This window comes from Chionomys nivalis, chromosome 5, assembly GCF_950005125.1.
Source record: "Chionomys nivalis chromosome 5, mChiNiv1.1, whole genome shotgun sequence".
Classification (NCBI taxonomy): domain Eukaryota; kingdom Metazoa; phylum Chordata; class Mammalia; order Rodentia; family Cricetidae; genus Chionomys; species Chionomys nivalis.
Window position 1 is genome coordinate 69,201,842 of NC_080090.1, and position 12,296 is coordinate 69,214,137.

Below are 12,296 nucleotides of genomic sequence, written 5' to 3' on the forward strand. Positions count from 1 at the left end.
CCAAAGAACACAGTTCAGTTATCTGCAAGTCCAGACAAACCTGCATTCATATTTTTTTAAAAAAAAAAGTCAGAAATGACACACTGGAATGAAAAGATCCTGTAAAAAATAATGCTATCTTTAAAAGCTGTGCCATTTCGAATGTGGCCAGTGACATCACTTGGGAGCTTGTTAGAAAAGCAAAACCTGCCCCCCACCAATCACATTGAATCAGACTGCATAAGGGTAGAGTCGAAGCTCCTTTGTTTTAGTTAAGTTTTAACACATATTTTTTTTTAAAATCACGTATGTGGGTCTGTGTGAAAGTATGTGCACACGTGTGCAGGTGTCCATAGAGGCCAGACAAGGATCTCCCTGGAGGTGGAGTTACAGGCAGCTGCCAGCTCCCCAAAGTGGGTGCTAGGGACTAACTTCTAGTCCTTTGTGAGAGAAACAAACACTCGTTAACTACCAAGCTGTCTCTCCGACCTTGAATCAGATTCTTTCCCCAAATTCTTACATCCCTTCAAGTTTTAAGAACTACCTCCGTGGTTAGGGTAAGTCCTCCTAAGGGCTGTGTGCTAAAGACTTGGTCCCCAGCTGTGTGCTTGTGGTAGAATCAAGGGCAGGAATGGCAGGAGGTCCTGAAGATGACTGAGGGCCTTCAGCAGATCATGGGACCCCAGCCCCCTCCTCTCTCCTGCTTTCCTCCTGCTGAGATGCGCAGCCTCATCACAGGCCAGAGCAACAGGACCCATGAACCACAGAGAGCAACCTCCAAAACGTAAAACAACATTAGCTTCATCTGTGACAGCGACAGGAAGCTAGCCAACAGCAACGCTAATTGAAAAATCAAGTCTTAGACTACAATGAACCTCGCCACTGATCTTAACTGAGCAAACATCACACAGAAATAAACGAGGAGAGACTAAGGCATTACTGGGGTTACCTGGAATGCTCTTGCTGGCGTGTAATTAAAAAAAACAAGGAAAGCTGGGCACGGTGGTACAGGCTCATAATCCTAGTGCTCAAAAGACTGATGCAGGAGGTTTACGGCGAGTTCAAGACTGGGCTGCATAGTGAGCATTTGAACAGCTAGTATTATAAAGCAAGACCCTGTATTCAAAACCAACAATCCCCCAAAATGAACAAACAACATAAAAGTGCCAGGGAAAAGGAGTAGGAAGAATCATACAGTTAACGGAATGGCCAGGACAGTGAATAACCAGGAGACAGTCTAGAATAGGTGGCCTGCACCTGCCATCATGCTCTACGCTCTGTTCCACGGAGACTTCGGGCTCCTTGTTTTCCATGCTCACTATCCATGGCCCCCGCTTTCCTTCCCGAGGGCAACACCCTCTGAGGCTCTAAGAATTATGGTCACAGATGGCTGACCAAGGCAGTTGAGGAAATGTAGCCGTGAGGGAAGCGCCGGTTGAGCCTACCGTGATTCAGGTGTCTGATGCAGTCGTTGAGAAGCGCGCTGAACTTCTGCTGCTCGGCGGCCTCATGGAAACAGAAGTAGCCATGCCTGAGGTAAGGCTGCCACAGGTACACCGGGAAGGCCTTGGGCAGGACGACAAAGGGCTGCGAGTTCTTCTCACTGGAAGCTAGAGAAGCAATGGAAACAGAGATAGGTTTAAAGCATGAGGATGTGTTTCAGTCTGTAAATACTTATCTCAGTCTGTAAAAATATCTGGGGCAGCCACAGGCTAGCAAGGTGGTAGGGAAGCAGGGGTTCATCTCCTCTCCACCCCTACTGCCCACACAGTCTGTCTTTCCCCACAGGTATAGTCCACTCCTCTGCAGAGACAGACAGACAGCCAACACATCTCCCCCAGTTCCCTTCTGTTGACTGCATGCAGGCACCTCTGGGGCTCGCCGGCTCCATGCAGGCTTCGGTTTCCCCAGGTTTCTTCCCCCTCTGTGGCGAACACTTGCTGACTGCACAGTGTGGTCCTATTCTCAGTCAGTCTGCCTCCTGCCGCATCAGCTCCTCAACCCAATGGCTGGAGTCACTAACACCACCCTGGCCACCAGCCCGTGGCTTATCTACTCTGGTCTGTGACTTGTGTTGCTGACAAGAGCCCACTCATTTGGACAACATTCCCTCCCTAGTTGAGTGTGCCTCTCTCCTGGCTCTCAGCATGTCTATCTTTTTCCAAAAAGTGTTATGTTTTGCACCTACGGCTTCCTCTGCCACCCCTCTAGCTCCCCTGTCAAGCGTTGGCATTTGTCCAGTTGCATGTCTGGGTCCCGTCTACTTTTGGTCTTTACCCCGCCAAAGGGCGTCCATCCATTCCAAAATTTAACGTTTCCCCCTTATCGCCTTCCTTCTTTCCCATCATGCTGTTTTAGAGGAAAATCATTTCACCCTTCACGGGGTGGTTCACATGTCACTTCCTCTGGGGAGCCTCCACTGGCACCTGCCACCGAGACAGAATTATGTGATCGCTACTGTTCTCCTAAAGTATGACCCTGGCCGGTTTCCCTCCCTGGCACCCACTGGGGAGGAAGGGTGGGCAGATGAGCCCTGCTCCTTTATTCTCAGGAGAACCCCTCTCTGAAGAGTGGCTCCGAGAGGGTGGAGGCCACTTCTGACATAACCCTGTATCCTCAGCCCATAGTAGAGTTGCAGAACCTAGAAGATATTCAGCTTCATCATGTTGAATGAACAGATATGCTCTGTGGATGTAAAAATTTTAGAGGCCCTGAAAAGACAAGACTAGGGGGTTACAGGTCTAGTTCAGTGGTAGAGCAGTTGTCCAATATCTGGGTTCAAGTCTATCAACACATGAGTGAGCGTGCAAACACACACACACACAAATGCACACACACATACAAACACACACACACACACATACAAACAAACACACACACACACTGGAGCGGGGGAGACAGACAGATACAGAGAGAGGCCTATTTCCCCACAATCAATTCTGAGAAACCCATGTGAAACTATGCCTCTCTTCAGAAGCCCTAGCCAGCCTAACCCCTGCATCCCTATCACATGACATCACACTTGGTTAAAAGATTCCATTTCTTTCTACAGCCATGGGAACACAGAGAAGGTACAGCATGTTCTGGGAGCACAAATCTCTAGGAAAGGAAGGAAAGGGGGCACCCTCGAAGAGGCTGGAGCATGCTGGGCATACCTAGAAATGGATCAGAGTCATAAGGAAAGCTTGCATAACTAAGTCAGCTACTGGGAAATTCGTAATCCAAGGTACAAACTTCACAAACTTTCCAGCCTCCCTTGTAATAGGGTAGCCCACTGCTCCTAAGTTGTGGCCAATGGGAAATAACCTAAACTGCCATATCAACCCCCCTGCAGGTATCCTTAAAGAAAGTCACCGCCTCCTCCTCTTCCTCCCCTTCCTCCTTCATGCCACATGGAAGGAGCTATAGCACCAGAATTCCCTCTGCTGTTAGAATAACAAGTGCTGATAAGTGCCCAGACTTAAAGGGGAGAAAGCCAGAAGAGCCCGTGTCCTTGACAAATCTGAGGATCTGCCACATTGACCCTGGAGTGGCACGCCAATACTTACATGAAGACACTAAACCCTGCATTTTTTTTGGGGGGGGGGGGTTTCGAGACAGGGTTTCTCTGTGGTTTTGGAGACTGTCCTGGAACTAGCTCTTGTAGACCAGGCTGGTCTCGAACTCACAGAGATCCGCCTGCCTCTGCCTCCCGAGTGCTGGGATTAAAGGCGTGCGCCACCACCGCCCGGCTAAACCCTGCATATTTAACTTGAATTTCATTGTGTGCGGTAAACCAGATCCTAACTAATAAAATGCCAGGAGATGGAGTCACTACAGTAAAGCATGGGGGCACTCTGACAGGCCGCCCTGGCAGAACATTCCACGGAGAATAGACATTTATCCATTAGCCTCCAGTGCCTCCCCTCTGGCAACGCCGGAGCCTCCCTTTTTAAAGGTGCTTAAATCTGTTCTTTTGGGTAGAAGTAACATTCTACCCGAATGGGGTAAATCTGATTAACAAGGTTTATGAAGCAAGTCTTCGTGCCCTTTCCAAGATGTCACAATTTCACACAAATGACAGAAAGTAACACTGACTCTCTATATCAGAAGCTTCAGCAAACCCTATAAAAATCCACTGCTATTAGCCCCTAGTTACCTCTAGCTAAACCTTCCATAACAATTTTCTAGATTCCATCCATCTACAATTTTTTTTCTGAGTTGAGTTACAAGAGTATCACAAATGATCTATTGAAGCATATTCTACTTTTAGAATTCAGCAGGCCACACCATACAACAGAAATAGTCATTGAAAAGCTGTGTGAAGCCCTGGGCTATCTAGGCATGAGTCACACTAGCTTTATACTTTTCATTCTTTCCGACATGAGTTCATCAATAAATTCATAAGTGTACTGTTCTGACAGATTACGTTGGAAAGTTCTGGAGAGAGTCTCAAGAATCAACATGCTTTAGCTGCTGGTACATAGCCAATGCGGCAGATAGGTAGACATTGGAAGAAAATTTCATGTATTTCCTAGGTAATGAATACATAAAGCATTGCTTTAGCCTGAATTATTTAGTAATAATTTGATAATCTAGTTTTATTGTCCGTGTCCTATCTATAATTGTATTATTAAAAACACCACACTAAGCAATCTACAGCAATAACAACTGATGGAATGATTATATAGTTCTCCATAAATTCTAATGAAATGATGATACCCATTAATATGACCCAGGGCTCTCTCCAAGAAAGCAAGTAATGAATGTGCGCTGTGATTTACACAGAGGCAGATGGAGTTATTCTATTATGCACAGCCCGTGAATTCCTATGAAATGCCCTATTTAGCCTATATAGTATCCATCATTTTCTCTACATAAAAAATAAGTGAAATGGATGAGAATCAAAGAATTTTAAAGCTAGAAAGATTCTTCTAAAAATTTCAAGTTTAAAGCGCTCCATTTTAAAGCAGAAGAAACAGAAGCCAGAGGTGCCCAGGGCCTGCTACCCTGAAAACGTTTGCTAAGAAGCACAGGGGGAGCCACATCCAAATCCACGCCCCAGTTCTCAGGCCAACGCTCCTTCTACAGCAGAGCTCGGCTTTACTTACAGACAGGTGAACAAAGGTGGTGCTTTCTTTTACTCCGTAGCTATGAGTTCCTGTGGCATTTATTTAAAATGGTCTTACTTTTGTCAGCTTAGGATATTGTATTGCACATCTCTGTAAAATGAGATAATAATCCCTAACAGGTCAAGACTTGCTTACTAGAAAAATGAAATTGTACGTTCACGCCGGATGCCTGACCTGTGTGTTTCTGCCGTCTTGAGTGTTGTTACCAAATTCTAAGGCGTATCCCTAGCTCTAAGATACCTGACCGCCAGCAACATATAAACTGCCCTTGTGACACGGATGTGAAGCAATAGAAACGGGGTAATGTCGACTTAGTAAACAAACTCCACTTTCTAACTGAAGATGGAGTGTCAGGATTCAACACAGGTTTCTCCACCTTGGCACTACTGGTCCCTTGGGTCACTCATCTGTCTCTTCGGGGTTGTCCTGTGCATTATGGGTTGTTGAACAGCATTGCTGGTCTGAATGTCTACATCACTCACCTCCTAAGTCTCCGGAGACTGACAAACGTCCCTCAAAGGGGACTATTCTCCCTCATCAAGGACCACTGGTCTAGTTACACAAAGTTAGTTAAGGGAAAGTCAGAGCAACTCACCAATGGGGTCTGGGAAATGCTTGTCAGACAAGAGATTATATTCTTCTTCTGAGGTTAAAACCTTGCCTCCAGCTGGAAGAATTCGGCTTTTAGGAACAGCTCCTCTCTGATAGGCCTAAAATAAAAAGACATGGATGATTTTCTCCAGTACATATATTTTTAAAATGTCAGAAATTTTTAAGAAACCAAACAAGTCCAGACACATATATCCAATGACAGACATCCCTATGCTATGTCATTTGGGGCCACTTATTTAAATTTTTTTGGTTTGCATTCTTGTTGTTTACAAGGTAGTATTTTTTTTACTTCTGTTTAATGGTCACTCCCAGAATGGTAAACTAGATTCCCTAATCTCAAAGAGACTTCCAGGAGGTGTGTTCTTAAATGGAAAAACGGAATATCTGTAACTACTATGTCTGTATGGTGTTCACCACTTCAGACGCTGATGGCTCTGACTCATTCTGATAACCACAAGGTTGGCTCTCTCTCTCTCTCTCTCTCTGTCTCTCTCTCTCTGTCTCTCTCTCTCTCTCTCTCTCTCTGTCTTCCTCTCTGTCTCTCTCTCTCTCTCTCTGTCTCTCTCTCTGTCTCTCTCTCTCTCTCTCTCTCACACACACACACACACAGAACAGAGTACTCAGCGGACGTGGGCTCGTGGGCTCGTGGGCTGAGCGACACTGTGGAACAAGTTAACTACACTGATAGTTACCATGGAGTTTCACCAAAAATACAAAGATGTTGCCATAATAAATGTGCAGTCATTTGCCCTCCGAAATGACTGGATTTTTTGCAGTGAAGTCGTTGAGATGAAAGGGCAGCTTTATGACATCAGAAGATATTCTGACTGGCAGATAAGACATTCTGCTGTCTGAGAAACCCAAATGAGATCGGGTACCCTGATTGGTGCCTAGGCCAACGTGCCCCAGGGACAAACAGGTGAGATAAAATGCTAGTGTGTGCATCCGATCAACAGGATGTTGTCAAGATAAATTACTGAAAGTAGTAATGTAGGGGCCAGTTGAGAATTGAAACCAAGAAGTTGTGGGACTCAAAAATCTAAAGTGCGCCCTTGGGAATAACTAAAATAACATTGACCTTGGCAACAAACTCAAAATAACAATAATACATTCTCCATCTGCAAGACAGTGCCTGGAGAGCCCCAAACAAAACAAACACTCAGAGCCCTACAAAACTTGTTTTAAGACTTGGAAGAAACACTAATCAGCTGCTTAAACACACTGGGGACCCAGAGCATAGCAGGAGAATCTCTATCTGTATGGTTTTGAGATAGTGTGAAGCAACTGATTCAAACAGGGCTTAACTATGGACTTTGGACTTTGTTTGGGGGTATAAAAAGCTTCTAAATTGCAAAAAAAAAAATCCAGTTATATCTGAGGGCAAATGACTAAGAACATTACATCATTTGACACTCAAGACGGCGCTAAGAATTAGATATTATCTCCATTTTACAAATGAGAAAACTAAAACAGAGGTCCAATAATGTGCAATGACCCTGTGGTGACTGACAGATTCTGGACTCATTTATCAAGTCCCCAGCAAATGTGAGGGAAATTTAGATGAATTATGAAATGAGAACTCTCTGATGTCCCTGCGCTCACCACCAAACTGGACTTCTCGACAAAGTAACAAGACATTAGTAAATAGTTAATGTCTAACTCTTTCAAATGATTTATATTTACTTTATGTTCACTGATGTTTTGCTCGCATGCATGTCTGTGTGAGGGTGCTGACACTCTCAGTTCAGTTGCTCTGGAACTGGAGTCACAGACAGTTATGAGCTGCCATGCGGGTGCTGGGAACTGAAACCAGGTCCTCTGTAAGAGCAGCTGGTGCTCCTACCCACTGAGCCATCTCTCCGGCCCCTTGTTAATATTTAACTCTTACATGTGATTTTAAGAAATATTTCTATAAATTAACAAACAAGATCTTGTTATAGTGTCCAACAATGATCACAAACTACATGGACTTTTCATTTAAATACCCAGGTGATTTCTAGAACTATGTAATCATTAGTGGATTTACTAATCACATTTTTATAACCTAAACAAATTCCTTGAAAATAATGAACAAAGAAAAGAAAGAATAAGTTTCAAATTGAGAGAGACCATCTTTAAATGTAAAAAAAGAAGAAAGATCACCAAAATTTAATTCATAAAAAAATTTCATTTACTGTTAAATGTGAGTGAAAAATTCAATAAATTTAATAACAAGCTCTCTCAATTAGTTAGAGACAATCATATCAACAATTGTTCTGTTCTGGACTAAACCCTGGGCTGGCCGTATGCTCGGTGCGTCAATGTATTTGTTTATTTCATTCTAAGAAATTGCTATTCTATTGCCATTCTGAGAAAAGAAAACTGAGCCTAAAAGAGATACCTAACCTAGCTAAAGGCATGTATCTGGTAACTGTCAAAGATGTAATTCAAAGCCCATAATGTTAACTACTCGTTGGGATACTGTACCTCACTCCAGTCCTCTAAGAGGACATTGTAAGATGATATGTGGGATGTCTTTCTGTATGCTATGAATACGTGTTTCTCTCATTGGTTGATAAATAAAGCTCCTTTGGCCTATGGCAAGACAGGATAGAGCGAGGTGGGAAATCCAAGCAGAGATACAGGAGAAGGGTGGAGTCTGGGGGATGCCAACAGTCACCCAAGAAGCAACATGCCAGAGCACAACCGGTAATGCCACAGCCACATGGCAATACTTAGATTAATAAAAATGGGTTAATTTAAATGTAAGAGCTAGCTAATAATAAGCCTGAGCCATCATCCAAACATTTCCAAATAATATTAAACCTCTGTTATTTAAGAACTGGCGGGTAGGAGAGAAAGCTCTGATTATAGTAGGATATTTATGAAAGGTCTTTGATAATTTGATACTGTTGTTTGTAGTGTGTTGACAATTGGGGCTGTGGGTTGAATGAAATCCTAATATAGGGGAGTATTTCCAATGGCACCTGAGACTGAGTCTGGATAAGAAATGTGTGCAATGTGAGGTTTCAAAGGATCTGCTGGGATCATCTGAGCTCACTCCTCAGTTCATCTGAGGCTGAAGGCAAAGTAAGTCTCATGTCCATAGTTTACTTCTAGCCTGTGACACAACTTGACCTAAACTGTGGATTTCCAAATTCACTGCTCACTGCTCTAGCTTCACATAGTCCCTCTATGAGGGAGGAAAGCAGAAACATTAAAATCTGAAGTCCTCCAGGTCTAGATGCTTTACACACCTGATCTCACTTTTCTCTTTGTCCAGACAAGGCAAATAATGAGAGAAAAGTCTAACTGGATTAAAAAAAAAAAAAAAAAACCCTAATTCTAAGTGGAATGAAGTATTCAGGGCATGCTAAGTTAGTAAGAGCCCCTGCGATGCAGGCACTATCGCACTGAATAACCCACTCCTCAGTCATGTGTCAGATGTGATCCTTAAGGTGGAATGATACAGAAACAGGGCAGAGGGAGCAGTGAGAAGCTAGTGACTGAGAACGCTGGGGCTCAATGAATGATCACTGAAGAGGATCCTACACAAAACACAGGCCTCTTAGCAAACCTGTTCCCACATGCATCCTGCTACCACTTTTCCCAAGACTATCTCTCTCCTAGACTGCAAGTATGGGTCTGATCAACTTTTATCTATTCAGATCCGTATAAAACATTTAGCATACAGCAGATACTCAACATATACCTATTCATTGAGATGAGTACCCAATCAACCAATTGCCATGGCCAGGGCATGTCAGTTAACACAGACAAAGTTTTAAGACAATAGCAAGAACTGATGGTAACACAGGCGTATCTTACCTCTTTGTTCTCATAGCTTTCCACAGCAAAATCATTTTTAACCACAATGTATCTGTCCTTCCATTTTCTGATGTCTTCGGCAAACTGTGAGAGTTCGGCTTCATACAAAACAGTTCCTGGTTCCAAGGGGGGCTTAAAGAAGATGAATATGATTGATTGTCACAAAAGATAATACACCTTGATCATACTACATTATTCTTGATATTCAGGAAATAATCTAGAAAATTATAATGTGCAGCAATTCTTGAAAAAAAAATGTTGCTTTCTTTTAGATACCACAATTTCCCCTTCCTATTCTGCCAAAGAAAATGAAGACACTTGTTACATGGTATGTTTTCTGATTTTTATTTCCCCCTATATGGATTAGGAATCAGAGAATATCCTTTGTGTGCTTGATAAACTGTAGGCAATGAGAGAGGCAGTGTAATGAGTTCATACCCAGGTGTCTACTTTAACTCACTGACATGCCTCAAGGTTATTTCTGGACTCAGTCAGCTGTTTTCCTATTGTCCCGGTTTTGTTGCTGTTGTGACAAAAATACCTTGACTTCCCAAAGCAACTTTGAGAAAAAAGAGGTTGTTTGGCTCACAGTTCCAGGCCACAGTCCATCATTTCAGGAAATTCAGGGTGGTAATTCAAGCAGCTAGTCACATCACATCCAGTCAAGAGCAAAGAGAATAAGCGCATGGATGCTTGCTTGTTTGCTTGCTTGCTTTCCCCTCTCTTGCATAGCTTAATGGTGCTGTCCATAATGGGAGGGTCTTCCCTTGTCAGTTATCAGCTAAGACAATCTCCCAGAGGCATCCTGTGGTGATTTGAATGAGAGTGACCCCATCGGTTCATATTGGAATACTTGATTCCAGATTGGTGGACCTGCTTGGGAAGGATTCAGAGGTGTGGCTTTTCTGGAGGAAGTGTGTGGCTTTCAAGTGTTGGAGGGGGCATGGGTTTTGAAGTTTCGAAAGGCTTGCACCATTCCGAGTCTCCTTCTCTGCTAGTTGTATCTCAGAATGTGAGCTCTCAGCTACTGCTCCAGTGCCATGTCTGCCTGCCTGCTTCCATGCTGCCGGCCATGATGGTCATGGACTGTGGAACTGTGAGCCTCAAACTCTGTCTTCTATAAGTTGCCTTGGTCATGGTGTATTATTGCAACAACAAGAAAGTACCTAAGACACATGTCCACAGCCCCACTTCGTGTAGACAATTCCTCATTAAGTGTCTCTTCCCATGTGATTCTAAATTGTATCAAACTGACAGTCCTGCCAGGTGTGGTGGCGCACACCTTTAATCCCAGCACTTGGGAGGTAGAGGCAGGGGGATCTCTGTGAGTTCCGGGCCAGCCTGGGATACATAGAGAAACCCTGACCCAAACAAATACTAATTAAGAGTTCAAAGCAACCATCTATACATCACATCTTTTCCCAAAACAGTGGAGACCTAGGTTGTAAACACTTTACCCAACTTGCTGCTTTTTAAGGAGTGGATGTTTGGTTGCAGAACAAGTCAGGCCAGCAACAATCAGTTCTGCCTCTGTATTCATAAGCTTCCCTCATCAATCCTGGTATGTGTGCTTTAGAGGAGTTTCTCTCAGATTCCTCATTAGGTCCTTACTGAATTTCCTGTATAAGGAGACCACTCATCCTGCTTTGCTGCATGATTTCCACATCACTGTAAAATATAGGAGTGTGCCGCTTGCCTTACATGTCACTGACATGACATTGATTTCTCTGTTACACAAACATGCGTCCTTCAAAACTTATCACTTTACTTTAAAGCAAAAAAAAAATCATAGGATTCACATGGAAGAGACAGGTCTATTTCTTTTAAGACTCATCTAAGGGGTGAAATAAATTTCTATTCCAAATTCCAGGGCTTAAAGACTCTGCTGACAGATAATGAGGCTCCCTCCTATCTCGCCACATTAAAAGATAAAGAGGACCTCACTCACCTCTTTAAATGAGGCTGAAAGCAACTTTATGGTCCTTATGCACAGCTTTTCTCAACTTGGCCACTTAATCAAATCTGTGGTCTCCTGCTAGACTTATTGTGTCTGAGGCTCTAGGTTTGGGGAACAGAACTTGCATTGGTTTTGCTTAGTCTGTTGCCCAGGCTGGTCCCCAGTTCCTGAGATCAGGTGATCTTCCTCATTGTCTCCCCGGGGCTGGGCTACAGCCACACCCCACCCCACCTGTTTTGAGCTTGTACTCTTTTCTTTTCTGTCTTTAAATTTATTTACACATTTTGCGTGTACGAATGTTTCCCCGTATATGGGCACATGCACCACGTATGTGCTTGGCACCCATAAAGGAAAGAAGAGGGCATCAGGTCCTTGGGAGCTTGGGGTCTGGAGTTCTGGATTTTGTGAGCCACCGTGTGGTGCCTGGAACCAAACGCAAGCCCTCTGAAAGAGCAACAGGTTCTCTTCATCGCCAAGCATCTCCCTAACTCAAGAGCTTGCATCCTTAACATGCTCCCTAAATTCTGAGAGTATTTTGTGGGATCCCCATGCTGCTAAATTCTCTGGGTAACTCAGCCCCACTCCAGTCACTGACCCCCTCATCTCTCATTGCTCTCTTTCTTGACTCAGTTTTCCTAACCCTCAGGGTGTTTCTGTCTGGATTCTCTCCTCTTCGGGATCTGCAAATGTTGCTGAGGTCTGTGCTTTTTCCCTGTCTCCATCCTCCATCCATCATCCAGGTCAGAACAACTAACCACCTGGCCAACATATCCACAGATGCGGATAAAAGCCACTGCCACCACCACCACCACTACAACCACCACCATCAT

At 43.9% G+C, this 12,296-nt stretch overlaps 1 protein-coding gene across 1 annotated transcript in view; it reads right to left on the reverse strand.

Annotated features, from left to right (window-relative positions):
- Niban1 (niban apoptosis regulator 1) overlaps nucleotides 1–12,296 on the reverse strand; it is a 148,008-nt gene that overhangs the window by 72,162 nt on the left and 63,550 nt on the right. Inside the window, exons 3-5 of the mRNA XM_057770625.1 lie at nucleotides 9,510–9,641; nucleotides 5,686–5,800; nucleotides 1,425–1,589 (exon numbers count right to left, since the gene is read on the reverse strand). Coding sequence (XP_057626608.1) covers nucleotides 1,425–1,589; nucleotides 5,686–5,800; nucleotides 9,510–9,641 — 412 coding nt within the window. The remainder of the gene's footprint in view (nucleotides 1–1,424; nucleotides 1,590–5,685; nucleotides 5,801–9,509; nucleotides 9,642–12,296) is intronic.